We start from the raw sequence: 27,499 nt of genomic DNA, 5'->3' as shown, positions 1-27,499 counted from the left end.
AAATCCATCTATCTATGAGGCGAAGAAATTATGCACACGCTAGTAGGCAGATTGTCCAAGTCAGTACCTCTTGCATTATTTCATAAGTTGACATGTCTTAGGACCTTGGACTGAGTTGTGATTTTGACATTGAAGTACTTCCAAGCGAAGTGGAAAGGTTATTACATCTTCGGTACCTTGATTTGTCGCGTACAAAATTGAAGGAATTGCATAAGACTGAGAAATTTAGTTAGTTTGTAAACAATGAAGCTTAACGGTTGTTATTATCTTTGCAAACTGTCAGAAGGAATCGGTGAATTTTCTAACCTAAGACATCTGGAAGTTGAAGAGACTTATGATCTAAATTATTATCCACGAGGCATTGAGAGATTGAGCCAGCTTCGCACATTAAGTAAGTTTGTTACGAGTAATGGAAGCAAAGGGTCTGTGATTGAAGAACTAGGAAATCTCAAATTTCTAAAAGGCAGGCTAGCTATTGATGGGTTATGGCATCTAAAAAGTGTGAATGAGGCTAATGGAGACAGAATTGCAGAAAAGGATAAATATTTCAGAGTTGGAGTTGGAGTTGGATTTCGGACACGTCACACTACATATACCACGGTCGGTAGAATTTTAATAACACGGTTTATAGGAAACCAATGGTAAATTATTAGAGCATCACCAATGGATTGTGTAAATTTACACACCCATATAGGCTCCACATAGGAGCCACATGTGTTTTTAAAAGAAATTTACACAATAAGTTTAATCTGTAAATAAGAAAACACATCCAATAGTGAACCAATGGAAACTTTTTGCAAAATATGTAATAACAAGTGGTGTTGACTTCTTATTGTTTAAAATAATGAGAATGCAAAACTTATGTAGTCCCATTTTTTAAGTAGTAGGCAGTTAGAACTAATTGAGTTTTAAAATGTATAAAATTATTTTCATTTTTAAACATGTGTTTACACATTTTTAAACTCAAACTAAAAGTGCTTTTACACATCTCCATTATTAGAATTATTTTAGAGTTGGATGTTTAAATTTAGTGGTTTAGACAGTCGATTGGTCATGCTATTAGATACCACGGTCCAAAACAGATTTTAGGATTTGGTATAACCATATGCCATGGTATCTTAGAAACAGTGGTTTACCTATGTCGTATACCACGGCAAAACATTCTTACGAGCTAAAACAGTTCTACTTTTGTTTATTTCAAAGCTGTGTGTATACTGGCAGTGATCATTTTTAGCGTGATGGTTAACATTAGCAATAGTAATTCCCTCCCCTCCTTTGATGCTGGCACTCTTATGATTTAACAGGTTACCATGCTTTACATTCAATATAACAGGTCCACTACTCTGTGTTTGAGCATCTTGAACCAAGCAATAGCTGGTCTGCTCCAAGTGACGAAGTACTGCCATAAATTCCTTTATTACTTCTCACGACGACTACCGAGGGGGGTTAAGAAGAAAATAAAAATTAAGGGGTATCCACAAGTTACTTGTACTTTCCTAGTTGCTCTTTTAGTATCCTGTCCAATGGCGCTATTATACACATTCATTCAGCTGCAAAAGCGTCCCTTGGTGTGCCATCGAGTCTTGACTTTTGTGGTATCCCCAGTCCCCACTTCCACATGCGTGTTGCAACCTCACATCAATAATGCGTTTGCTTTGATAGTTCACATTGCAAAGACTTGTAAAATGATGAGGACAGCAGTGGACTTGACTTGCAAAAGCTGTTCGAGCTGCATTGTTAGTCTTCACACTACAAAATCTACTAGAGCAGCCTAAGCTTCTTGTACCTCATTTCTTCTTTGTTGATTCATAAAAAACATGGCTCAAGCGATACTTTCTGCTGTCGTGGACCAGTTGGCCTCAATCATCCGAATAGAAATTGAACAGGAGGTGCGGTTGGTGGTGGGGGTTCGTGAAGAATTAGAAAACCTCGAGACTAAGCTCCGTTTGGTTAAAGCAGTGCTTGAAGATGCAGAAAAGAAAGCAAGACATGATAGTGCAGTAAAGATTTGGTTGGGACAGCTCGAAGATGTGATGTATGATGCAGATGATGTATTGGATGAATGGAACTCACGAATTCTCATTTCTGCCAATGGCTCTCACGTTACCAATAGGGTCCGTTCCTACTTGTTATCTATGTGTGCTTGTTTTAAACATGTTAGTGTACGCCATGACATTGCTCATAGGATTAAAGGCATAAGAGAAGGACTAGATGTGATTGCTCTCAACAGGGATCAACTAAGCCTCGTTCAGAGTCATAGCCATGAGGAGGAGCCTCGACAACTTACTAACTCTGGTGTGGATGTAATGGATATATATGGTCGGGATTTCGACAAACAAAAGATACTAAGCATGCTGCTGTGCGAGACTAGTCAACAAGAAACTCGGATTCATGTACCTATTTTGTCATTAGTTGGAACTGGCGGGTTTGGTAAGACAACTCTTGCGCAGGTAGTGTTTAACGAAGAAACTATAGTGACCACTTTTGAGCTGAAAATATGGGTTTGTGTTTCCGAACCTTTTGATCTTATAAGGGTTGCAAGAGAAATCATTGAGCAAGCTACTGGAAAAAATCCACAAAGTGAGGTTGGGAGTGAAACTCTACGCAAACTTTTGTGCAACTCCGTAAAGGGAAAGCAGTTTTTGCTCGTGCTAGATGATGTTTGGACTGAAGATTCCGGTTGTTGGGAGCCATTGAAGTTATCTCTAGATGGTGGTGAGCGAGGAAGCAAAATCATCGTCACCACACGTAACGAGGAAGTTGCGAAGATGATCGGTTCAACTTATATACACAGGCTTACACAGTTGTCAGATGATGACTGTTGGCACATATTTAGGCAAATAGCTTTTTGGGGAAGAACACAACAAGAGCAGGAAAGGTTGAAGGGAATTGGACAAGAACTCGCGAAGAAATGCAAAGGTGTTCCACTAGCTGTCAAGACATTAGCAAGTCTAATGCGATTCAAACAAGCAAAAGAAGACTGGATGGGTGTATTAGAAAGTGACATTTGGGAAACACAAGAAAAAGGTTTTTTACCTGCTCTTCTGTTGAGCTATCACGCTTTGCCGTCAGTTTTGAAACGATGCTTTATGTACTGTGCAATCTTTCCGAAAGACCACAACATGGAGAAGGATCAGTTGGTGAAGCTATGGATGGCTCAAGGTTATCTCGGCTCTGATGGAGCAAGAGAGCTAGAGAGGGTTGGTGTCGAGTATTTTGATGCTCTGGCGATGCGATCATTCTTCCAAGATTTTGAGAAATACGATGATGGAAACATTTTCAGATGCAAGATGCATGATCTGGTACATGACTTTGCCGAGTACCTCACAAAAACTGATTGCTCTATTTTGGTGAATAATGAGAAAATTAGCAGTCACAAGATTCGTCATTTGACAGTTGATGATATAGAGAATCCATCTATCTATGAAGCGAAGAAGTTACGCACATTGATAGTAAAAGCATCTAAGTCGGTACCTTCTGCATTACACCAGTTGACATGTCTTAGGACCTTAGTCTTGAGTGGTGCATATGATAATGGTGACTTTGTAGTACTTCCAAGTGAAGTGAGTAGATTATTACATCTTCGGTACCTTGATTTGTCGAAAGCAAGACTGAAGAAATTGCCTGAGACAATGAGAAGTCTAGTTAATTTGCAAACACTGAAGCTTAACAGTTGTCCTAATCTTTGCAAACTGCCAGAAGGAATTGGGGAACTTTCTAACCTAAGACATCTGGAAGTTGAAGACACTAATGCTCTAAAGTATTATCCGCGAGGAGGCATTGAGCGATTGAGTCAGCTTCGAACATTAAGTAAGTTTGTTGTGAGTGATGGAAGCAGCAAAAGGTCCGTGATTGGGGAACTAGGAAATCTCAATTTTCTAAAAGGAAGGCTATCTATTACGAGATTAAGGCATATAAAAAGTGTGAATGAGGCCAAGCATGCAGAATTGCAGAAAAAGAAAAATATTTCAGAGTTGAGGTTATATTTCGGAGACAGAGAATATGCGCCAGATATTGGACACGTCAGCAGCAAAGAGGAGATACGAAGGATGGAAGGTGTTCTTGAAAATCTGGAACCACATAAAGAAAGCTTGGAACGATTGTTTATACTAGACTATGTTGGCTCCACGCTCCCTACTTGGATGAGGATGATGTCCAATATTACATCCTTGTGTCTTTTTGATTGCCCAAATTTGAAGGTGGAACCGCACTACCTTTTTCCTCCTCGGCTTGAAAGTGTGGTATTAGAGGGCGATGTAGGTGTTCTTTCAAAATCGTTAATGTCCCTCACCCACAACAACAACCTCAAGTTTCTTGATATCATTTCTCTTCCGCATTCCTCTCTCTCCCAAGGATTAAACCAACTCACGTCACTTCAACGATTGAGTTTTTTGAGGTGCGAATTCCTTGATTTCAAGCCAGAGGAGTTGAAACCACTCACCATGCTTCGCAAATTGGAAATCTACCGCTGCCCTATTATTAACAGAGAACGTAGCAGAGAGGAGTACTGGAGCATCTTAACCCACATTCCCAACATTGTCATTGTTGATTACGAAGTTATTAAAAGTGGCAGAAACTGAGTTAGTTCTTGTGGCGGAAAATTAATTTTCCATTTTTGATTACACAATTGAACGAAAACATGAAGAAGATTTGGTGTTTCACAGAAGCCCAATTGAAGGAGAAGAAGAGGTCCTTCCCTTTTTCTTCATTTCAGTATTCATTAATTATTTCTTTTTTCAATTAATAATAAACCTTTTTATCTTTTATCTCTGTAGGCTTGCCATCTGTTGTGCTTATTATCGAAGGAGCTTCTGGGAGATTTTTGGACAAATTCTCTCTCTCTATCTGCTACTATTTCTGCTGACATTGTCATCTTGCTTTCAGGTTCTTTTCAAGTTTGTCGTCATAAAACTTTTCATTCATTTTTTTTTACGTTTGCATGCGGGTCATTTTTTAACACGTTTTCTCTGTATAAGTTAGTTAGAAATAAAGATCCTGATGATTTAAGGTGAATTCATCAGTTAGTGAAGTTTTACCTACGTAAAATAAGTAAAAACAAGTGTTTTCGGTTTATATAGTTGGTTGTTTTTTGTTTCCTTTGCATTTAGCTATTGACTTAATTATGTATTTAAAAATTACTATTACATCTTCTTTTACAGTAGAAAAGATGCTGATGAATAATTTATTTGTGGCAATTACTTATTGGGGAATGTAGATGTTGTAGTTTGTCAGTTAATATAAACCTAGTGGGAAATGAAACTTTGCAAGTGCGATCAACTGCGAAAACTTGTTATCAGATGTTTACAAAAACCTGTCATTCAAAGGGTATTTGTTTGGTTTGTTATTGACCTGCATATTGCATCATTTAGTTGATTTTAGTGAGATGGAATTGCTTGGTTATGTTTCCTGCTTCTCTTTTGTCCGTTTTGCAGTTAAATATGATGCTCAGCTTGAGGATGGTACAGTGGTTTCCAAATTTGAAGGGTGGAGTTTACCGTTGGTGATGGTGGGAGTTTTGTACCTTACTTAGTTGGTTGTCTTTGTTGTGACTTTTCTAACAGGATTTGCATTGTGCTTGGTATGAGTGAGTTTAAAATTATCCTTTTCTGTCATTAGGAGAGAGAATCGTGGGACATGAACACTCCTGAGAAAATTGAAGCCGCTGGTAAGAAGAAAGAGGAAGGAAATGTAGCATTCATAGCTGGAAAATATGCTAAGGCTTCACAAAGATATGAAAAGGTAAGAGAGTTTTTAGTAGGAACGAATGATTTTAGAGATGGTTTCTTTGTATTGCAACTGACTGAACATCTCGTTGTAATCAGGCTGGAAAATTTATTGAGTATAACACCAACTTCAGTGAAGAGGAAAACAAAAAGTCCAAGGTTCTGAAGGTAAGCTGCAATCTGAATAATGCAGTTTGCAAGCTGAAGCTAAAGGACTACTAAAAAGCAGAGAAGTTTTGCACAAAGGTAACTGAGGATTAACTTATACCGACAACTCAAATCACATCAAACCAAGGGGCCTGAGGATTAATGCTGCGATAATAATTTTGTAGGTGCTAGAACTTGAGAGTACGAATGTTAAGGCACTGTATACATGAGCCCAAGCTTACATTCAGCTGGCTGATTTGGACCTTGCTGAGATCGATATTAAGAAGGCGTTTGAAATTGATCCCAACTACAGGTATGTATTGTGCCTTTTTATTGTACCGGCTAATTCATTTATGTCCACTGTCTCTTGACTAAATGTATGTTGGGGGTGGAATCTTTGTGGAATCAGGGATGTGAAGCTGTAGTATAAAGTCTTGAAAGGAGTTAAATAAGAAGGACGCTCAGTTTTATTGCAACATATTTGCCAAGATTAGCAAATTAGAAACACTTGATACTAATGTAAGTTGCTGACATTTAATAAAAAATTGTGAGGGCTCTTTTCTTTGGTTTAAGTTGACTGTTCTCCTGACGAATATTATATATCCGCAGAAAGCAGCAGCTTAGGCAGCAAGGGTTGACAGTGAGGTGTGATGGACGACTGTGTTCAGTTCATTGGATGTCTTCTGTTTGCTGGGTTGTGTCTGGTTGACGGCTTAGTAGTTAGAGCCGCAACATTGCTTAATGTTTGTAAAACTCTTCAGATTATTGATAAAAGGATATTTCCGTTACGTAATTCTGATTATTGATGAAAGGATATTACGTATTTCCTTGGCTTTGTTAGCTAGGGGTGGAGTCTTGAAATTTAGTGCGTTATCTGCTTGGTTTTTACCCTTTGAAACCATATTTCAGTTGTTAGGTTTATATGTATTGCAATGCTCAGATGTGAAATTTGTGCCATGATGAAACCTGTTAGATGGATGATCTTGATTCTTGAGGAAGTAAGAATGACGGAGGTGTTACCTCAGAATTTTAACTACACAAAAATGGTTTGCATTCTCAGATCCTCTTTCAGTGCTCAACTGATTAGTCTGCAAGGCACAAATCATAGCTTCATAAGACAGCTGCCTGATGTGGAATGCTTGTAACTTCCAGCAGGTTGTAATCCATCACCGAATATATGGACACTTTAGAGTACTGTAGCGGGCGGGACTAATTCACCATCTTCAATCATCTTCCTTTGGTTCAATCATCTTCCTTTGGTTCTTTCTATTGATGGATTAGCACTTGCAATGGCCCCAAAGATGGTAGTGTGGTATGTTTACATTGGGTGTTGAATAAAATCTCCGTGTAAACTGCAAACCCAAATAGTGCGACAACTGAATGCTGAACTCCTCCAATTCATCGACAGGTACAATTTTGAAGAAGGGATTACATCATCAACTATTCAACACAAAATTCTCACATATTTAACGTCATCGCCTTTGCCTATATAAAACTGATGTTAATGATATTGTTGGCTCCTGGGAAAGAATGAGCCAGCTCCCTCTAACTGGTTAAAAATGATCCAACCTTCCTAAGAGAAATCTATAATATGTTTATACTGCACCTTTCCCTCTCAAGTCACGACAACATAAGATCAAGAACAACTTGTGCCTCAAGCAACAAATACAAAAAATATCACTGCAAGGCATATAAGATATTGTTGTACATTCTGAAAGATCTCGGATTACATCTCAAGGATAAGCCAGTCTAATGGTTTTCACAGCCATTGTTTTTCTGTCCCTCTTTCCGGCAGCCTTTTAAATTCTCCCCCCCCCCCCCCTTGTCATAGAAGCAAGATGGATTATATTGTGTAACATTATTAAGTTAACTTTGAACTAACTAAGCCTGCAAGAAAACTGGTTTGGGGTTTTTATTGCAGCTGTTTAGGTTGTTTGAGTTAGCGTCTACTTTGATTTGTTGGTCTGAGTTGAAGCATAATTTAGTTAGCTTTTTTATGAGAATGCATCTTTGTAACTCCCTTTGTTTATGGGTTTTTGTCTGTAGTTCTCTTTAAGTGTATTTAAAAATACATAAACGAGTATAAGACTATTGTTGGAGAGAGAGAGAGAATTATTCAGGAAGCATTGAGAGATTGAGCCAGCTTCGAACATTAAGTAACTTTGTTGTGAGTGATGGAAGCAAAGGGTCGTGATTGGGGAACTAGGAAATGTCAATTTCTAAAAGGAAGGCTAACTATTTTGGGGTTGAGGCATGTAAATAGTGTGAATGAGGCCAAACATGCAGAATTGCAGAAAAAGAAAAACATTTCAGAGTTGGTGTTGAATTAGTCTCCAAGGCCCAAATCATAAGACAGCTGCCTGATGTGGAACATTTTCCAATAGGTCGCCAATATTTTTGAGTGATCACAGTTACAGTCGGAATGCTTGTACCATAAATTGCGTAGTTGGCATTGAAACTAATCTGCATACAAAATATATGGACACTTCAGAGTACTGTAGCGGGTCTAATTCCCCAGATTTTTGGCAGGTGTGGCGTTATAGTGTCATCTTATTTCATCTTCCCTTTGGTTCTTTCTGTTGATAGATTACCACTCGGCAATGGCCCCGAAGATGGTAGTGTGGAGTGTTTGCATTGGGTGGTGAATTAAATCTTGTTAACTGCACAGAATCTTCCATAGTCCATAGTATATTAGGTGGTGATCAATTAAATCTTGTTAACTGCACAGAATCTTCCTAAACATATGCTGCAAAAGGAACGACTGTAAAATATAGCTCTTTCAAACTTTCCTAAATAATATTTCTTCGGTGAATTGCTGATTCCAATATTGCTATCGGAGAGAGTTTCAAGTACAGTTGCAAGCACATTCTTTCAGTACGCACATACAACTTACAAGTATATATACAAACCAAGTGGAAACAATGTCTCTCCTGGTTTGTGAAAAGTGTAGCAACTCAATCAAACACGAGGCACAACCTAAAAACTCCTAATTCATGCAAACTGACGGATTCAACAAAATAAAACATTTACTCTTGACTAATGACAGAGTATCTAAAGACATGTATGCGCCTGCTCTTGGTGGAATGATGCTATTAATTGGGATTTGACTGTCCGTGGATGATTTCACTCCTGTAGTTAAGAGGTGAGATTTTTTTCTTTCCATTTATTTTGTGCATTTCTTATTTCAGATATGTTGTTCCTGACCTTCTGATCAAAACGAACTCAATGCAGTTGAAGCCTAGCCAAAATACCATTTAAGGAAGACACACGATTCAACTTCTAGTGTTGCGGTATAAGCTATGCCTATAAAAGTATAGGAAATGATGCATTGTATTGTCATGAATTCTCAAGTGTGATCAGTGACTGAGATATATGATGAGCATCATAATGTTAATCACTCTTCTCCCCTCCTTTTCTTATGCCTTTCGTACAAGTATACAACTTCAAAGAACTCTGATTCTTCATCTAGATACGGGTGTTGTGTATTTAATTATTTATAATCCGTGTGATTGCAGGCAGAAAGAAGTGGTCTGCAGAACTCTCCCTCTTTGCGTCTCTCCCTTGAAAACAACTTCCCACATTCACAAACAAAGTTGCTTTCCTTGTTAGTCACCAACAAACATGGTGTGCATCGTTTCTTGTCTCTCCTTACTCTATTTCTCTCCTAACTGTATGGCGTGTACCCTCCTTTAAATAGCTAAGCATCTAATGGCCTGTAAACCAGTAGCCCTCTTTGAACAACTTATGCATGTATTGACTTGTGAACCATGCTCCAGTTTTGCTGGAACCAAGCTGGTCACGAGTGTATTCTGAATTTCTGATGGTGCAAAATGTTTTGATTGGCAGAAATTTTGATATTAAGGCATCCAAATCATGTTATTTCAATTGCGGTAGTGTAGCACTTTTCTTTCTGCCATGGACCTTTCCTTATGCCATGAAACCCTCGACGTACAATGTGCAAACTGCAAAATTGGATTAAATTTTCTAGGATGTTTGATGTTTCTAATGTCATCTCTGTGACTTTCTGAGTGGTGTTTCTGATTTTCCCATTTTGCAGGCCCTTTTGCAGACAATCTGGATGGGCTGGAGCAGGAGCTATTGCAACCAATGATGAAGGGTGTATAGTGGGGGCTGCAGTCAGACGTTTCAAGGCTTTGGAGGCAGCAGCAGCAGAGCTGGAAGGAGCAGAAGTAGCTGCCATTCTGGCAAAGCAGCTAGGAAGCAAGGATTTCGTGATTCAAGGGGATAATAGAGAAGTCATTGGAGCGTTACATCAAAGCTCCTGTAGATGGGAATGGGAGGTGATGAAAAAATGTATAAACTCTCTGTTGTCTGGAAGTAAGTCTTTTGTGTTTAAATGGATCAGTAGGATTTTCAATGGGGATGCTGACTTACTAGCTGCCTGGGCACGGAGGCAGCTAGGACATTCAGATCTTCCAAGTTGTATAATGGCTTCGAACTGCATGTTTATGGTTGTCTAATTTGGTTAATATATAATATTAGGATTTGCATAAAAAAAAAAAGAGTGTGCAAAACCTTTGAAGGAGTGGAAGGAGGGATGCCGTGATGGGATCATTATGTTGCACCTGTGTTTCACACTTTCACTTCGTTGCATTGTTAATGTGTTATGACTTGAGTTTTGATTTTGAATAATAGACAGCACAGATCAGATTGGAAAATATCGTTGTGCTAATTTCTTAAAATTCTCAGTTATATGGATAATATGTTGAATGATTATGAGAAGGCTCCCTCCTCCGTAGCTGTATTATATTACCAAGGCCAATCTAATCTAAACACCTTTAAAGAGGCGCACCTGAACTGCCAAGCCTAGCTTTAGCCGCCATCACATAGAGGCGTGGGCGAGCTAGCCGTGTACCGCGTTTTAATCCTATCCCCATTCTCCATCTGTCCATTTTAGCCTGCTAAGCCTATCCGGCGTCCGTCCGGGCTTTTTCTCCAACCACCATTCAACACCTATTTTTTTTAGCCGCTCAACTCCAAGTCGTCGTCCACAACTTCCACCGCTTTCTTTGACTCTATCAAAAAAGAGAAACAAAGAACAAAATTCGTCCTTATCAATATACAAACATCAATCAAAATTGATTTAATCAAAAGTTTTTATCTTATCAAGAATAAAGAGCAACGATTGAGCTTTGGATTTGGTATTGCTTCTTCATAAAACAGAAGAACAGCTTCTTCATGTATGTTTCTATAATAAAATTTTATTCTATTTTTTTTCTCAGTTCCATTCAACAATTTATGGCTTCTGATTATCATGACTACCTTCCTCAAGGTTTATGTTAGAGGTGGACTGTTTGAAAAATCGAGGCAATTACTACTCGAACTCGAAACATTGGACTATGCTCGTGATGAGGTATGCAAGGGCTTATTATATTGTAATTATATTGAAGCAGTTGTCCGAATTTGTGTATAATATAAACTCTTTGTTTCTATATTATTATGTTTGTTTAGAATGGTTTAGAATTTCAAAATCTGTCTGTTTATATATTTTTTCTAGAATAATTCCATTCAGTTGCTTAATGATAGCTTTAAGGGTTACTCTGATAGCTTAAGGTTTGAGTACCTTGGAAATATCTGATTTTGAAAAAATGCAGAGGGGATGATGCCCTTTTCTTCTCTCTCGATTTTTTTTGTTTTTTAGTTTGTTGTCCAACTTAAACTGAAACACTGACTTTCTTATAGATGCCATACTGTTTGTTGATGGATGGTCTTGCAAAGGCGGGACATGTGAATGAAGCAAAATCAATTTTCAATGAAATGGTCACAAAAGATGTAAAATCGGGTGGGTATACGGTTGAAATATACTCCTTTTTTTTTTGTAATTTTACCAGAAGTTCACATAGATATTTGTATATACTATATATAATTAACTTGGATTTTTACTGGCCACCTGGTTTGGTAGTCCATATCTACTTTATGGCTACTTCTATAAACACTCAGCTTTTATCATGTATAATTGTATCAACAAGTTCATGGAATTTTATAGATATTCCAAATCTGTGGGTGAAGGTTAATGTATACCAGGCTACTGTATCTAAATCTTTGAAGTGCACTTAATAATGGAATTTAAGCATTTTTTTTTTCTCTTATTTTCTTCTTTTCACCCTATTTCTTGCTTCTGAAGTTCTTAAATCTACATGTTTGTGCATTTTAATTTCTGAGGCCATTCATCTGCCTTCCAAGTTGTGTAACGAATCAAATTGTGGACTCTGGTCCCAATGGAATTAACAGGTAACATCCATAAGCCCAACGGTAGTGATCTTTCTGAAAGGGTTTTAAGTGGATGGACCCCTATTTAAAAGTATTTCTCTCCTGACCTCATAGAGCATCGAAATCTTGGGATAAACATGAATGAAGATGATTTAGTAGTCCATACTGTTTATAAAGTTAACTATGATGCAATTTGCATGGAATTTTATTTTCTCTTTAAAAACTTTTATTGGTCTTATTATGTACCTTCAAAAATTGTAGTAAATGTGATTTTAGAGATTTGGTGATTTTGCTCAGTTAGTACATAAATAAAAGAAAGCAGAGCAAGAAATTTCATTTGTTAACTGTGTTTTGGTACAACTATAATTTGCAAATGGCTATTCCGACAATATCATGATTTCAGCTTATTGTCAAAGTGGGCTTTTACATGAGGCAAAGCAGCTCACAAGGGATTTTGAAGCTAGACACGAGAGATATGACTTGGTCATGTTAAATACAGTGCTTCGGGCTTACTGCAAAGTAGGTGAAATGGAGAGTGTAATGCAGATGCTGAGAAAGATGGATGAATTGAAAATATCTCCAGATTAGAATACCTTTCACATCCTGATCAAATATTTTTACAAGGAGAAGTTATATCAGCTGGTGTATCGCACCATGGTGGACATGCACAGTAAAGGTCATTAGCCAGATGAGGTAGTTTTCCTAGAGTTTCTTATTTTCATATATTCGAATATTCATCATCTATGTGTAAGCCTGCTGATTTAATAATAATGTCCTTTTATAAAGTCTGAAAATGATATTGGAAAACTAACGACCGTCGCCATTTCATCTTCTATGTCATTGGAGATTTCACCACTTATTTTTTTGGGAAAATACCATCCCGACTTCAGTACGCCAGACTTCCATTGAAATTGTTTAATAATGCTTTTTGGATATAGGCATGTGTAAGTAGATTGTTATTTTCTAATTTTTTAGTACTTGGCTTTTGCGCAAATGTATTGAATGCCTACCAAAATTCATTGTCCTTCTCTTTACTTTTTGTTCTTAGCAAATCAAATTTCTTGCTGTTGTTAAGAAAATGTTATCGCTAACAACTTTCTTCGATAACAGAAAAACAAAACCCGCCACTTTCCTTTGATAACAATTTTATTGCTACTGTTAAGAAAAGGAATGGTGGTGGGCAGGATGTAGAAACGAATCTGAGGTTAACTTAATTATTTTTTTCTCATTTGCATCTATCCTGATGCTTAATTATTTACTTCATGTAATTTTCTTTGAATTTTGAACTGGAATTACAAAATGAGGTGGACTTATTCAGTAAAATTCGCCATCCAAATATTTTTTTTCCTTGGTTTATCATATCATTACTAAATTGATGCAGAATGGATATCTGGAAACTCAATTGCACAGTATTAATTTTCATCTTATTGCCTTTTAAATTGAAATTAGAAAAATTGGAAATGTCATCCGTGTTTTTCATGTAGGACCTTCTCATGAATCCACTTTAACTTGGGAGATCCATATGAAAATTGCCTTGGATGCAGCAAGGTGTGTTTATCAATCTGAATATAGTGAGAGTGTTCCTTTTTTATATTACGTTGTAAATCACATTGCTTTTAATATTTATGAATTCTGTTAAAGGATGTTGACTAGAGGATTAGAATACCTTCACGAGAACTGCAACCCTCCTGTCATACATAGAGACCTGAAATCTTCCAATATTCTTCTGGATTCTAATTTCAATGCCAAGGTAAAAGAACCTAATTTTAACTATTTTGTTTCTTTGTCAAATGTAATATATATACATTGTTTTCTTTGTGAACCTTTATTTTCTGATATTAAATCTTGTATGGGCTTGGTTGTTTAAGATAAAAAGAAACATGGAATATCTAGAGTCGTAGTCGTAGGCTAAAGAAAAAAAAAAATGTTCCCTAAATATCAGATGACCAAATTTCAAAAACGGTTGGTAAAAAAGGTTTCTTTCTCCTACATCACTCTTTGGCTTCCATGGTGTCGCAAGTTGGAAAATGACAAACAATTGGTTTGATAATCTTCAAACTCAATTTTGCTGAAAAAGTTTGTAATGTTGAATTTATTATTGTTATTTTATTTTGTGTGTATTTATGTTATTTGAGTGTTCAATTTGGGTGTTTGGAATTGCAGTCAGGTTTTGGTATTTTATTGATGTTGTCGAACATATGATTTTTTTATTTTAGATAATATTGTTGACCTCTTGGATTTGGATTAGATGTTTGAATGGATGTTCAGTTTGCATGTGGGATGTCTAAAGTGTTGCAAAATATTTGTTTCAGTATGGATTATTGGAACTTGCTCATTTGGATTTCAAGGCCACCCCCAATTTCCTGTTACATTCCATTTGTTATAGGTTGGCATTCTATTCCATTCCACCAATACAGGTTATCACTCACCCATTTAACATATGGAGTTCTCTTTTTCCTCAACTAACATTTCTATTAGTTTTTCTGTATACACCACAAAGAAATGCAAAGTGTAAAGTGTTGCACTATAAAATCATTTAGGAAGTGTACCTGCATCTGGAATTGGTTTAAAGTAGATAGTAATTCCAATGGGCTATATTTAGTACAGATTGCTTTGTGTTTTCCATTCCATTTTTTCTTTAAGGCACAAGGTTTGGGGCAGATTTTGGACTAATTTCCCTAATAAGGTCTTACTTTCTGTGTTGTTTTGCTATTTTTGTGGTTGTTGTTATCTGCAATGCACTTTTGACACTATTTCTTGAACCATTCTGTTATATAATTACACAGTTCCACTTCCTTTTATTTGTTTAGGTTTGTGATTGGCAATGACTACAAGAAAGGATGGAAATAAAGTGACTCTTTTATATTCAAAAGGTCTTAATTTGTGGTTGAGGACTTTGGAACTTGCTGGTTCCAAAGCACAACATGCATTCAAGGTACCATTTTGAAGCTTAATTTGGATCATATATAGATCAACAATTATGAGACGAACAAAATTTAGTTCATTTGTTAAGCTAAATTTGTTAGATTTTTCCGCAAGTCATTTTGGAATTAAAAGTTTACCACATCTGTTGTGGATCTGCATGAATTTTGTTAGGTTTATGGTTTGAGACTACCCTTTTATATTAATTGATGTAATTCTTTTCTATTAATTTCAAATAAGAACAATTGTTGCTCCAAAGAAGTTGAATCTAAGGTTTAGCTATATTACAATTTCAGACATGTTGTGCATTTATTTTGATCACAGTTGCATATGTCATCTGATCAGTTTACCCCTATTTTGCATAGTCTAATTGGCTACAAGTGACATTTGTAAAGATCATTTTTCAGAGCAACAAGCTAGGTAAAGTCTCTTTTGGGTATTTTTCTAAGCAATACTTTATGTTGATAAATTAGGATTTGTTACTACTATGAAAATAGTGGAACAATTGGTTGTATACATTTATGAAGTATTTTAAAGCAACGAGTCCCTATAACACATCCTTGAGACATACTATATCAATGCCTCGACTTATTCCATTGTATCTTCAACAATATATGGATTTTTTTTATCGTCTTTAGCAAATTTGATTTCTACCACTAATATTAGTCACATAACCCCATGGAGATTATGTTTGTAACCGAAGCTCAGGGGATTTGTTAGTAGAAATTAAGTTATTTGCAATTCTGTCTGATTTGGTAGTGTGTTTTGGCTTTCATATTCTCCATTTTGCGGGTGGAATATTTTGGATTAATGCGTAAAATGAGGAATTCATTGACATCTTTTTCGTAGCCCTTTGTATATGATGTAGGAAAGATGAACTTGGATTCCTTGCTCTTTACCTTTCAAGTTATATATATTAGAGTTGGATGTTTTTTTGTGCACAAGCCGTGATAGTGAACCGGCAATTCTCATGAGTCGCAGACGTGGTCATCATTAAGCATTATGCTCCTAATAATTCCAATGAATGAACCTATTGATAAGTCATTCATTATGCTCTTCTAAGAAATCAGTTATCTGCTTTTACCCCGAGCACACACGATGGATTCAAGAATTTAAAGTATTCGTGTTCAAGAGCAAGAGTAAGTCATTGTATATAAGGTATAGCTTTATACATTATGCTCACTTTCCAGGGTCAAGAAAACCATGTTTATTTCAGTTTTCTTTATGTCGGGAAATACTCTAGAAATGGTGCCAGATTTTAGTCTTTGGTTTCTCCATATGTAACTTTTCAGGGTTCAAGGGACATCAGTCAAACACCTTTATAGTTGTGGCTGGAAGTTGTAAGCAAAAAGGACGTTGTTGATGATCTTAAATGGTTCCTATGGAAGTCCTAGTCCATAAATGGGGGAGTTGGTATGTCAAGCTATAGCGAATACTTAGCATTTTGTTAAGTTTTGTGGTCAAATTTTTTTGTTGATATTGTACTATTTATTTGTTCTTTATCCTTTTTTTTTCCCAACAATTTCATTTATTTAGGTCACTGGAAAATTCTACATTTCTAGACAATTAGTTTGTAAAACATGTGGTTTGTATAGATGGTCAATGGCAGGAGCATTTTAGTTTTGTTTAAGTGACATTGGGCACTCAACTATGAAATTAGAAATCAACATTTTGTTGGTTTGTACCTTCCTCCTTTTATGTTCCTCCTTATATGTGTGTTGGTTTTAGCTACCTTACATGGACTGCCATGTCTTGGAAATAATTTCGGTTGAATACCTGACACACCCATATTTTATGTGAGCTACTTAACTGTTTGGAAATTTGGATATACCTCCTGGTCAAGTGATTTCTTTTACAAATACGGTGATATTCTTGCTTTTGCTGTCAATGTGTTGTACAAAATTGAGCAAAATTCTATAATTTGTATGCCAGTTTTGCTGAATGATTTCATTACTTCAAGACTACCTAATTTCCATTGTAACTGATTTAAGTGTAATCTTGAGTAGTAGCTTGCTTGACATAGGTGCATAACACATGCTATGCCAACTGAAGGGAGCATAGCGATTGTGTTGGAGCTTTTCAATAATTTAGGACAGGAGGATGACACTTCATCTACACATTTCATGATACATATTTTGTTTCATGCATCTCGGAAGGACACATTTTCATTACAAAAAGATTGTATTATGATTATGCACTCCTAAGGGTGTTATGGAGGTGTTGATTTTGGATGTAACCTTCTTTATGTATCTTTGTATTTGATTTTTCATGTGGATATTTCAGTTTGGAAGACATATTGACCTATAGAATGGCGTCTAGAAATGGCAATAGAACTGTCTGAATGTGCGTATGTATACATTTGTTTAAATGATTGGAATTGTTGGTATAGTGTAGTATATGGTAATTGCTTCATAAAGAATTTGACTAGGAGCGGCAGAGTCATATGCCAGAATCACAATAAAACATTTTTCTCCTTGGCACAAAAAGATGTGGATTTTAAAGTTCACAATTAGAGACCAAAAACTTCGAAATGTCATCCATCCCGTGTCAAAGACACGGTCAATACCTAGTGTAGTTAATAACTCTATGAAGCACCATTTTTGTCTGTCATATCACCCTGTAAAAGGGGGGTTAGTTAAATGAGGAGAGCTGGGACTTGTGGCCATCTCAACTTAACTAAGCCTGTGACCTAATTTGGTAGGAACTTCTTTTTCAATGTATGAAAGGAAGAGCTTTTAAAGACGTAAGTTGCATGGTTGCACCCATCTATTGCAGCTTGGATAGTTATTATTAGATACGCAAAAAGATTGGACCATCCCCGGGTACCCATCTTTGCCCGATTCTGGGGTGCACCCACCCCCGGGCTATCAGTTAAGTTTGCAACTCCAGGTAGCATCCTCAATTTTGATCTTTTGGTCTGCTGTGGTAATTGTATACAGGGAAGCTGATGCATAAGGCAACACCATCAATCCAATTTGTTGGGACACCCATAGAACAAAGTATCGTGAATAAATCGACCTCCAAAAACTCGATATATATCGTCGAAATATCGCTCTATGTGTCGATATTATACATGGAGGCATCTGTTAAAATCCACGATATATCTCGATATTTGTCTATATATCGACAATAACCAAAATATTCCAGTTACTTTTATTACATAATAATCAACAATAATAAAAGGAAAAGAGATCTGTGAAACAATATAACCAATTAATAGAAACTTTCATAATTTCACATGAACACCCAATTATTCTTAAGTTTCTTTGGAATGATTTATGGGTGGGTACCCATGATTTATTTGGATATGTTATAAAGTGAAACAAAATATTCTTGATTCCTTATTTAATTTTCTTTATAGTGAATTGAGAAAATGAGAAAACTAAGAAGAAAAAGGAATCGTAATTGATAATTGGAATTATGGGGAAACAAAATTAATATTTTCTATGAACAAAAAAATATAAATATAAATATAAAGATTATATTTGATGGAGTCAAAATAGAAAGATTGATTTGAAAAATTAAAAGAAAAAAAATAGTTTATTAAATCCGAAAATTCAAAACTAGATCTAAAAAAAATGACAAAATGAGATAAGAGAATGAGAAGAGAGAGTTCAACCTCATCTACCTTATTCACTAAACAAAAACTTCAATCCGTCTTTTTTGTTATTTTTCCTCAAAAAGTTGTAAAAGATTAGCAAATTTTTTGACTCTTGGAGTCTATGAAAAAGATAAGCCATTGATATGAAAAGTTGAAATGAGAGAAAGTGAAAGTGAAGATAAATATATCACGATATTTTCAATATATCAAATTATCGCTAAAATATCGTGATATTTAAGAAAATATCGTGATATTTAAGGAAATATCGAGGATATTTGCAATTTTGCCATTAGAAAATATCAGATTCATATCCTCGATATATTCATATCCTTTGCTGAGATCTCGATACAAATCGCGATATATTACGATATATCGCGATACTTTGTACTATGGGGACACCTACCATGGGAAACCGTAACCTATTCATATTCATACTTGAGACCTCTTGCTGGTTCTATACTCCATCCCACGGTTAAATCATTAACATATTTCAATGCTAAGCCAAATTACAGTTAAAACTATAAAAACTCATTAATCAGCGAAAAAAAGAATAAAACTCGAAAATCTCACAATGACAAGATATGAACAAGTTGGCTCTATTATACACATTCATTGAGTCTTGTCTTTTGTGGTATCCCCAGTCCCCAGTTCCACTGTTCCACATGCATGTTCCTACCTAACATCACTATTCATTTGGCTTGGATTTGACTTTAGTGTATCTCTCCTTGATTTGGTCTCCCTCTCCCATTTTTAGTCTTCACACTAGAGCAGCCTAATAAGCTTCTTGTACCTCATTTCTTCTTTGTCGATTCATAAAAAACATGGCTGAAGCGATACTTTCTGCTGTCGTGGACCAGTTGGCCTCATTAATCCGAATAGAAGTTGAACAGGAGGTGCGGTTGGTGGTGGGGGTTCGTGGAGAATTAAAAAAACTCGAGACTAAGCTCCGTTTGGTTAAAGCAGTGCTTGAAGATGCAGAAAAGAAGGCAGGACATGATAGTGCAGTAAAGATTTGGTTGGGAGAGCTCGAAGATGTGATGTATGATGCAGACGATGTTTTGGATGAATGGAACACACGAATTCTCATTTCTGCTAATGGCTCTCATGTTTCCAACAGGGTGCGGCGTTCCTACTTGTTATCTCTGTGTGCTTGCTTTAAACATCTTGGTGTACGCCATGACATTGCTCATAAGATTGGGGGCATAAGAGAAAAACTAGATGAGATTGCTTGCAGCAGGGATCAACTAGGCCTCATTCAGAGTCATAGTCATCACGAGGAACCTCGACAACTCACTAGCTCTGTTGTGGATGTATCAGTGATATTTGGTCGGGATCATGACAAACGAAAGATACTAGGCAAGCTGGTATGTGAGACTAGTCAACAAGAAACTCGGGTTCGTATACCTATCTTGTCAATAGTTGGAACTGCTGGGTTTGGCAAGACAACTCTTGCGCAGCTAGTGTATAACGAAGAAACTATAGCGACCACATTTGAGCTGAAAATATGGGTTTGTGTTTCTGAGCCTTTTGATCATGAAAGGGTTGCCAGAGAAATCATTGAACAAGCTACTGGGGAGCCACCAAAAGTGGTTGGGTGGCAACCTCTGCATCAACTTTTGTGCAACTCAGTTAAGGGAAAGCGGTTTTTGCTCGTGCTAGATGATGTTTGGACAGAAGATTCCAACTGTTGGGAGCCATTGAAGTTATCTCTGAATGGTGGTGAGCGAGGAAGCAAAATTATCGTTACCACACGTAACGAGGAAGTTGCGAAGATGATCGGCTCAACTTTTAGACATAGGCTGGAAGAATTGTCAGAAGATGATTGTTGGCACATATTTAGACAAATAGCTTTTTTGGAAAGATCGGAAGAAGATTGTGAAAGACTGAAGGGAATTGGACAAAAACTCGCGAAGAAATGCAAAGGTGTTCCACTAGCTGTCAAGACATTAGCAAGTCTAATGCGATTCAAACGAGCAAAAGAAGATTGGACAGATGTATTAAAAAGTGACGTTTGGGAAACACAAGGTTTTTTACCTGCTCTTCTGTTGAGCTATCACGCTTTGCCGTCAGTTTTGAAACGATGCTTTATGTACTGTGCAATCTTTCCGAAAGACCACAACATGGAGAAGGATCAGTTGGTGAAGCTATGGATGGCTCAAGGTTATCTTGGCTCTGATGGAGCAAGAGAGCTAGAGAGGGTTGGTGTCGAGTATTTTGATGCTCTGGCGATGCGATCATTCTTCCAAGATTTTGAGAAAGGCAAAGATGGAAACATTGTTAGATGCAAGATTCATGATCTCGTACATGACTTTGCCGAGTTCCTCACAAAAGCTGATTGCTCTGTTTTGGTGAATAATGAAAAAATTAGCAGTCACAAGATTCGTCATTTGACAGTTGATGATGTAGAGAATCCATCTATCTATGAAGCGAAGAAGTTACGCACGCTGGTAGCCAAATCATCCAAGTCGGTACCTTCTGCATTGCACCAGTTGACATGTCTTAGGACCTTAGACTTGAGTCGTGCATATGGTGCTTCCCTTGAAGTACTTCCAAGTGAAGTGAATAGATTATTACATCTTCGGTACCTTGATTTGTCGCATACAAGACTAAAGGAATTGCCTGAGACAGTGAGAAGTCTAGTTAATTTGCAAACATTGAAGCTTAACTGGTGTAGAAGTCTTTGCAGACTGCCAGAAGGAATTGGGGAACTTTCTAACCTAAGACATCTTGAAGCTAAAGTCACTTCTTCTCTAAAGTATTATCCGCGAGGAGGCATTGAGCGATTGAGTCAGCTTCGAACATTAAATAAGTTTGTTGTGAGTGATGGAAGCAGTAAAGGGTCCGTGATTGGGGAACTAGGAAATCTCAATTTTCTAAAAGGAAGGCTATCTATTACGGGGTTAAGGCATGTAAAAAGTGTGAATGAGGCCAAGCATGCAGAATTGCAGAAAAAGAAAAACATTACAGGCTTGCAGTTTAATTTAGAATATGAGCGACACATCAGCAGCTTAAGAGGAGATACAAAGGATGGAAGGTGTTCTTGCAAAACTGGAACCACATAAAGAAAGCTTGGAAGAATTGTCAATACAAAACTATGTTGGCTCCACGCTCCCTACTTGGATGAGGATGATGTCCAATATTACATACTTGCACCTTTTTTATTGCCCAAATTTGAAGGTGGAACCGCACTACCTTTTTCCTCCTCGGCTTGAAACTCTGTTATTAGGGGAGGATGTAGGTGTTCTTTCAAAATCGTTAATGTCCCTCACCCACAACAACAACAACCTCAAGTCTCTTAGAATCCTACAATCACCTCATTCCTCTCTCCCCCAAGGATTAAACCAACTCACGTCACTTCAAGAATTAACTTTTCAATTCTGCGATTTCCTTGATTTCAAGCCAGAGGAGTTGAAACCACTCACCAAGCTTCGCAAATTGGTAATGGTCTGCCCAATTATTACGAGAGAACGTAGCAGAGAGGAGGACTGGAGCATCTTAACCCACATTCCCAACATTTATATTAATGGCAAAGATATTAAAAGCAGAAACTGACTTAGTTTTTCTGGCCGGAAAATTCATTTTTCATTTTTCATTACACAATGGAACGAAAATATGAAGAAGATTTCGTGTCTTACAGAAGCCCAATTGAAGGAGAAGAAGAGGTCCTTCCCTTTTTCTTCATTTCAGTATTCATTAATTATATTCATTTTTTCAATTAATAATAAACCTTTTTATCTTTTATATCTGTAGGCTTGCCATCTGTTGTGCTTATTATCGAAGGAGCTTCTGGGAGATTTTTGGACAAATTCTCTCTCTCTCTATCTGCTACTATTTCTGCTGACATTGTCATCTTGCTTTCAGGTTCTTTTCAAGTTTGTCGTCATAACTGTACTTGTGAAGTTGTGATTGCTGAATCTGCAGAGACAACTGCATAAAGACGGTACTACTAAACTGCTTCTATAGTTTTCTATTTTCTTTTAATCTATATGCTACTTTTCATAAAAATAATATTCACATTTCAGATGTTGCGTAAATGCAAAACTGCGCGTGTGCTCCTCGAATTGCTGATTCTGCTGAAAATGAAATGACCGCAATGCAGTAGTCCGTGCTAGGTATATTTATCTGTGCTTCTTGTTTGAGGTGGAAGGTTTTTTTTTTTTAATTAAGAAATAATTACATTACATGCTGCAGGTGTTGTGACTATGCACTTCTGATACTTGAGTACTGGGCAGATGCACCAGAAATACAACAAGCAGCTGATCTTTATGAAGATCTAATAAAGTGCTGTGTGGCAGACACAATGAGTGAGGTATTATTTTTTTTGGTTGATGGGTTATGACTACAATTTTATATGAGAATTGTGAATTCTAACTAAGACTATCAGGGTGTTGGGTCTAGTAAAATCTTATGTAAAGTTTTAGGGGGAGACGAATGTACATGCAGTTGAATAGGATTTTATATATCCTTCTATGTCCTAAATCTGTGTTTTGCGGATATGAGTGTGCACACATTTATGTACACGACTTTGGTTAAGAGAACCAAGTTTGTTGACACCTTTAAATTTCGGCCTTAAAGCTTTTCATTCATTTTTTTTTTACTTTTGCCTCTGGGTCTTTTTTGAACACGTTTTCTCCGGATAAGTTAGTTAGAAATAAAGATCCTGATGATTTAAGGTGAATTCATCAGTTAGTGAAGCTTTACCTACTTAAAATAAGTAAAGACAAGTGTTTTCGGTTTATAGTTGGTTGTTTTTTGCTTCCTTTGCATTAAGCTATTGACTTAATTATGTATTTAAAAATTACTATTACATCTTCTTTTACAGTAGAAAAGATGCTGATGAATAATTTATTTGTGGCAATTACTTACTGGGGAATGTAGATGTTGTAGTTTGTCAGTTAGTATAAACCTAGTGGGAAATGAAACTTTGCAAGTGCAATCAACTGTGAAAACTTGTTATCAGATGTTTACAAAAACCTGTCATTCAAAGGGTATTTGTTTGGTTTGTTATTGACCTGCATATTGCATCATTTAGTTGATTTTAGTGAGATGGAATTGCTTGGTTATGTTTCCTGCTTCTCTTTTGTCTGTTTTGCACTTAAATATGATGCTCAGCTTGAGAATGGTACAGTGGTTTCCAAATTTGAAGGGTGGAGTTTACCGTTGGTGATGGTGGGAGTTTTGTACCTTACTTTAGGGTGAATACTAGTTAGTTGTCTTTGTTGTGACTTTTCTAACAGGATTTGCATGATGTTCGACCTTTGCAACCATGTTATTTCTGCCCAGCACTATCGAAAAGCTGTAAAGACAATGAAGAAGCGAGAGAAGGTTCTCCTAACAGTGGAGCCATAGTGTAAGTTTGCTTGAAACGGAAATCACCGACTTGTACATATTGTGGAACCTGTCACTTACATTGCATTTTTGTACTTTCAGATGGCTTTGTTGAGAGGGGTCGGCCAGCCTCTAGTGCTGAAGGTGTTGTGCCACCATGAGCCACACTTGTTATAACTCTTGAATTGGTTTTGTGGAAGACTGTGATTGAAGTAATTGACAAGAAGGTTATAAAGAAGATCATCAAGGAAGGAGAAGGTTATGAACATCCAAATGAAGGAATGAACAGTGGCTAAAGGTGAATTATGAGCGTCCAAATGAAGGAACCAGTGGATAATAAGGAGTATTAATTCGTTTTATGTTATAGTAACAAATTATAGGAGGTCTTAGTGGAATGGGATGCGTTGTAGTGTGCATAAAATTATCTCATTTGTCTGACAGTGAAACGTATTGGGAAGTTGCAAGATGGAACTGTGTTTCTGAAGAAGGGTCGTGACGATGATGAGCTATTTGAGTTCAAGACAGATGAACGTAATTCTTTAGATTTGGCAGAGCAAGTTATTGATGGACTTGATAGAGCTGTCGTGACAATGAAGAAAGGGGAGGTTGCAGAGTTGACTATTGCTCCAGAATATGGATGGTTTTGGTTCATCTGAATCCAAGCAAGAATTGGCTGTTGTTCCCCCTAATTCCACATTATACTATGAAGTTGAGCTCGAATCCTTTGTCATGGTAGCTTCAGTGAGAATTCTCTTAGTACGGCTCTTGCATTGTGCTTGGTATGAGTGAGTTTAAAATTTTCCTTTTCTATCATTAGGAGAGAGAATCGGGACATGAACACTCCTGAGAAAATTGAAGCCGGGTAAGAAGAAAGAGGAAGGAAATGTAGCATTCATAGCTGGAAAATATGCTGAGGCTTCACAAAGATATGAAAAGGTAAGAGAGTTTTAAGTAGGAGCGAATGATTTTAGAGATGGTTTCTTTGTATTGCAACTGACTGAACTTCTCGTTGTAATCAGGCTGGAAAATTTATTGAGTATAACACCAACTTCAGTGAAGAGGAAAACAAAAAGTCCAAGGTTCTGAAGGTAAGCTGCAATCTGAATAATGCAGCTTGCAAGCTGAAGCTAAAGGACTACGAAAAAGCAGAGAAGCTTTGCACAAAGGTAACTGAGGATTAACTTATACCGACAACTCAAATCACATCAAACCAAGGGGCCTGAGGATTAATGCTGCGATAATAATTTTGTAGGTGATAAAACTTGAGAGTACGAATGTTAAGGCACTGTATAGACGAGCCCAAGCTTACATTCAGCTGGCTGATTTGGACCTTGCTGAGATCGATATTAAGAAGGCGTTGGAAATTGATCCCAACTACAGGTATGTATTGTGCCTTTTTATTGTACCGGCTAATTCATTTATGTCAACTGTCTCTTGACTAAATGTATGTTGGGGTGGAATCTTTGTGGAATCAGGGACGTGAAGCTGTAGTATAAAGTCTTGAAAGGAGTTAAATAAGAAGGACGCTCAGTTTTATGGCAACATATTTGCCAAGATGAGCAAATTAGAAACACTTGATACTAATGTAAGTTGCTGACATTTAATAAAAAATTGTGAGGGCACTTTTCTTTGGTTTAAGTTGATTGCTCTCCTGACGAATATTATATATCTGCAGAAAGCAGCAGCTTAGGCAGCAAGCGTTGACAGTGAGGTGTGATGGATGACTGTGTTCAGTTCATTGGATGTCTTCTGTTTGCTGGGTTGTGTCTGGTTGATGGCTTAGTAGTTAGAGCCGCAACATTTCTTAATGTTTGTAAAACTCTTCTGATTATTGATAAAAGGATATTCCCATTACATAATTCTGATTATTGATGAAAGGATATTATGTATTTCCTTGGCTTTATTAGCTCCCCTCTGCACTAGGGGTGGAGACTTGAAATTTAGTGCGTTATCTGCTTGGTTTTTACCCTTTGAAACCATATTTCAGTTGTTAGGTTTATATGTATTGCAATGCTCAGATGTGAAATTTGTGCCATGATGAAACCTGTTAGATGGATGATCTTGTTTCTTGAGGAAGTAAGAATGCCGGAAGTGTTACCTCAGAATTCTTACTCAAAAATGGTTTGCATTTCTCTTTCAGTGTTCAACTGATTATTAGTCTGCAAGGCACAAATCATAACTTCATAAGACAGCTGCCTGATGTGGAATGCTTGTAACTTCCAGCAGGTTGTAATCCATCACCGAATATATGGACACTTTAGAGTACTGTAGCGGGCGGGACTAATTCACCAGATTTTTGGCAGATATGGCATTATTGTGTCATCTTCAATCATCTTCCTTTGGTTCTTTCTGTTGATGGATTACCACTTGCAATGGCCCCAAAGATGGTAGTGTGGTATGTTTACATTGGGTATTGAATAAAATCTCCGTGTAAACTGCAAACCCAAATGGTGCGACAACAACTGAATGCTGAACTCCTCCAATTCATCGACAGGTACAATTTTGAAGAAGGGATTACATCATCAACTATTCAACACAAAATTCTCACATATTTAACGTCATCGCCTTTGCCTATATAAAACTGATGTTAATGATATTGTTGGCTCCTGGGAAAGACTGAGTCAGATTGCTGAGATCCACTCCCTCTAACTGCACCTTTCCCTCTCAAGTCACGACAACATAAGATCAAGAACAACTTGTGCCTCAAGCAACAAATACAAAAAATGCACCTTTCCCCCTCTCAAGTCACGACAACATAAGATCAAGAACAACTTGTGCCTCAAGCAACAAATACAAAAAATATCACTGCAAGGTATATAAGATATTGTTGTACATTCTGAAAGATCTCGGATTACATCTCAAGGATAAGCCAGATAAATGGAATCTCAACTTTTATGGCCATGCTCACTAGCATTTGATATTGGTACAATTGCACAACCAACTCAAAACTTGTGCAAAAAACAACAATGGTAACAGCTCTGTGCTTACGATTTATTCTGGCCATGTCTGCACACCCAGACACCCAAATAGAAAGATGAGAAGAGAAAAAGGAGGGACAGCGTGTGAAAAGAATATAAGAGATTGATAGAATAACTTGATATAAATGTAATATAACAAAAACAAAGTGGTCACCCTCCACAAGCAGTGCTGTCAGAAACAGTCTGCAAAAATAGTTACTTGGCACCGGGTCAGTAGAAAATCGGCCCAATGTAGCAATTGTAGCTGTACTACTTTCCACCTTCTCAATTCCCCTGGAGATCATACAGATGTGATTGGCTTCCACTACCGCCACTACAACAGAATTACCAAACTCCCCTCCATCACCGAAGAAACTGTTTCCGCGATCTGCCTGGTGAGCCTTTCCTGCACTTGCAGCTTCCAACCATGGAAATGCACTATTGACTGCAAAATGGCTCGTCCTGTGGGTTCAATTCCTTCTGTACGGAAGTATCCAATATGGACCACACCATGAAACGGCAGGAGATGATGCTCACACTGGGACCAAAAGGGTAAGTTCAGCTCAGATTGGAACACAACTCTATCAGAA

The 27,499-nt window shown here is 37.1% G+C and overlaps 4 protein-coding genes and 1 long non-coding RNA gene across 19 annotated transcripts; 4 read left to right on the top strand and 1 right to left on the bottom strand.

The window, feature by feature from the left end:
• The first annotated feature begins 1,298 nt into the window (after positions 1-1,298).
• Positions 1,299-6,663, top strand: LOC147506880 (putative disease resistance protein RGA3). Of its 5 annotated transcripts, none has more exons than XM_086558916.1 (8): positions 1,299-4,689; positions 4,806-4,884; positions 5,433-5,506; positions 5,617-5,739; positions 5,823-5,969; positions 6,056-6,183; positions 6,280-6,389; positions 6,480-6,663. In XM_086558916.1, exon 1 carries the CDS (start codon positions 1,818-1,820, stop codon positions 4,578-4,580), a length of 2,763 nt encoding a protein of 920 aa, XP_086415042.1. In that variant the 5' UTR covers positions 1,299-1,817; the 3' UTR covers positions 4,581-4,689; positions 4,806-4,884; positions 5,433-5,506; positions 5,617-5,739; positions 5,823-5,969; positions 6,056-6,183; positions 6,280-6,389; positions 6,480-6,663. The 5 variants fall into 5 exon arrangements, with proteins under 5 accessions (XP_086415042.1, XP_086415038.1, XP_086415039.1 ...); XM_086558912.1 differs by having other exon boundaries at positions 4,776-4,884; XM_086558913.1 differs by having other exon boundaries at positions 4,776-5,325.
• On the bottom strand, positions 6,494-10,939 carry LOC147506879 (uncharacterized). Its single transcript, XR_015194017.1, has 2 exons — positions 10,799-10,939; positions 6,494-10,701 (listed from the first exon to the last, which is right to left on the bottom strand). It is a non-coding gene; the product is annotated as an uncharacterized LOC147506879 (long non-coding RNA).
• Positions 10,642-17,377, top strand: LOC147506878 (putative receptor-like protein kinase At1g80640). Of its 11 annotated transcripts, none has more exons than XR_015194015.1 (9): positions 10,642-11,071; positions 11,164-11,244; positions 11,574-11,673; positions 12,505-12,794; positions 13,586-13,649; positions 13,743-13,851; positions 14,414-14,487; positions 14,912-15,036; positions 17,030-17,377. XR_015194015.1 is itself a non-coding variant. In XM_086558923.1 (8 exons), the coding sequence occupies exons 5-8, from the start codon at positions 13,624-13,626 to the stop codon at positions 14,949-14,951; spliced, it is 249 nt and encodes an 82-aa protein (XP_086415049.1). In that variant the 5' UTR covers positions 10,652-11,071; positions 11,164-11,244; positions 11,574-11,673; positions 12,505-12,794; positions 13,586-13,623; the 3' UTR covers positions 14,952-17,377. The 11 variants fall into 11 exon arrangements, 2 of the variants coding, with proteins under 2 accessions (XP_086415049.1, XP_086415048.1); XR_015194014.1 differs by having other exon boundaries at positions 10,644-11,071; positions 17,033-17,377; XR_015194016.1 differs by having other exon boundaries at positions 10,645-11,071; positions 17,047-17,377.
• A 1,956-nt stretch (positions 17,378-19,333) lies between these two features.
• On the top strand, positions 19,334-25,109 carry LOC147506877 (putative disease resistance protein RGA3). Its single transcript, XM_086558917.1, has 9 exons — positions 19,334-22,286; positions 22,375-22,564; positions 22,647-22,736; positions 22,816-22,933; positions 23,862-23,974; positions 24,055-24,250; positions 24,394-24,684; positions 24,770-24,888; positions 24,972-25,109. Exon 1 carries the CDS (start codon positions 19,446-19,448, stop codon positions 21,684-21,686), a length of 2,241 nt encoding a protein of 746 aa, XP_086415043.1. The 5' UTR covers positions 19,334-19,445; the 3' UTR covers positions 21,687-22,286; positions 22,375-22,564; positions 22,647-22,736; positions 22,816-22,933; positions 23,862-23,974; positions 24,055-24,250; positions 24,394-24,684; positions 24,770-24,888; positions 24,972-25,109.
• On the top strand, positions 22,658-26,103 carry LOC147506876 (peptidyl-prolyl cis-trans isomerase FKBP62-like). Its single transcript, XM_086605852.1, has 13 exons — positions 22,658-22,722; positions 22,816-22,933; positions 23,737-23,819; positions 23,862-23,949; positions 24,055-24,096; positions 24,153-24,210; positions 24,394-24,592; positions 24,689-24,731; positions 24,811-24,888; positions 24,972-25,118; positions 25,205-25,332; positions 25,628-25,663; positions 25,971-26,103. The coding sequence occupies exons 1-13, from the start codon at positions 22,658-22,660 to the stop codon at positions 26,101-26,103; spliced, it is 1,218 nt and encodes a 405-aa protein (XP_086461978.1).
• The last annotated feature ends 1,396 nt before the right edge of the window (positions 26,104-27,499 follow it).

This window comes from Coptis chinensis, chromosome 4 (assembly GCF_015680905.1).
Source record: "Coptis chinensis isolate HL-2020 chromosome 4, ASM1568090v1, whole genome shotgun sequence".
NCBI lineage: Eukaryota > Viridiplantae > Streptophyta > Magnoliopsida > Ranunculales > Ranunculaceae > Coptis > Coptis chinensis.
This window is presented reverse-complemented; position numbering and strand designations above follow the sequence as displayed.

Excerpts from the sequence above, each read along its gene's own strand:
- LOC147506876 (XM_086605852.1), top strand. The coding sequence starts at position 22,658 with ATGCAAAACTGCGCGTGTGCTCCTCGAATTGCTGATTCTGCTGAAAAT. Across the intron at positions 24,593-24,688 it reads ATTGCTCCAGAATATGGATG|CTTCAGTGAGAATTCTCTTA; the intron begins GTTTTGGTTCAT and ends TTGTCATGGTAG. Across the intron at positions 25,119-25,204 it reads CAGAGAAGCTTTGCACAAAG|GTGATAAAACTTGAGAGTAC; the intron begins GTAACTGAGGAT and ends ATAATTTTGTAG.
- LOC147506877 (XM_086558917.1), top strand. The coding sequence starts at position 19,446 with ATGGCTGAAGCGATACTTTCTGCTGTCGTGGACCAGTTGGCCTCATTA.
- LOC147506880 (XM_086558916.1), top strand. The coding sequence starts at position 1,818 with ATGGCTCAAGCGATACTTTCTGCTGTCGTGGACCAGTTGGCCTCAATC.
- LOC147506878 (XM_086558922.1), top strand. The coding sequence starts at position 13,624 with ATGAAAATTGCCTTGGATGCAGCAAG. Across the intron at positions 13,650-13,742 it reads ATTGCCTTGGATGCAGCAAG|GATGTTGACTAGAGGATTAG; the intron begins GTGTGTTTATCA and ends ATTCTGTTAAAG. Across the intron at positions 13,852-14,413 it reads ATTCTAATTTCAATGCCAAG|TATGGATTATTGGAACTTGC; the intron begins GTAAAAGAACCT and ends TATTTGTTTCAG.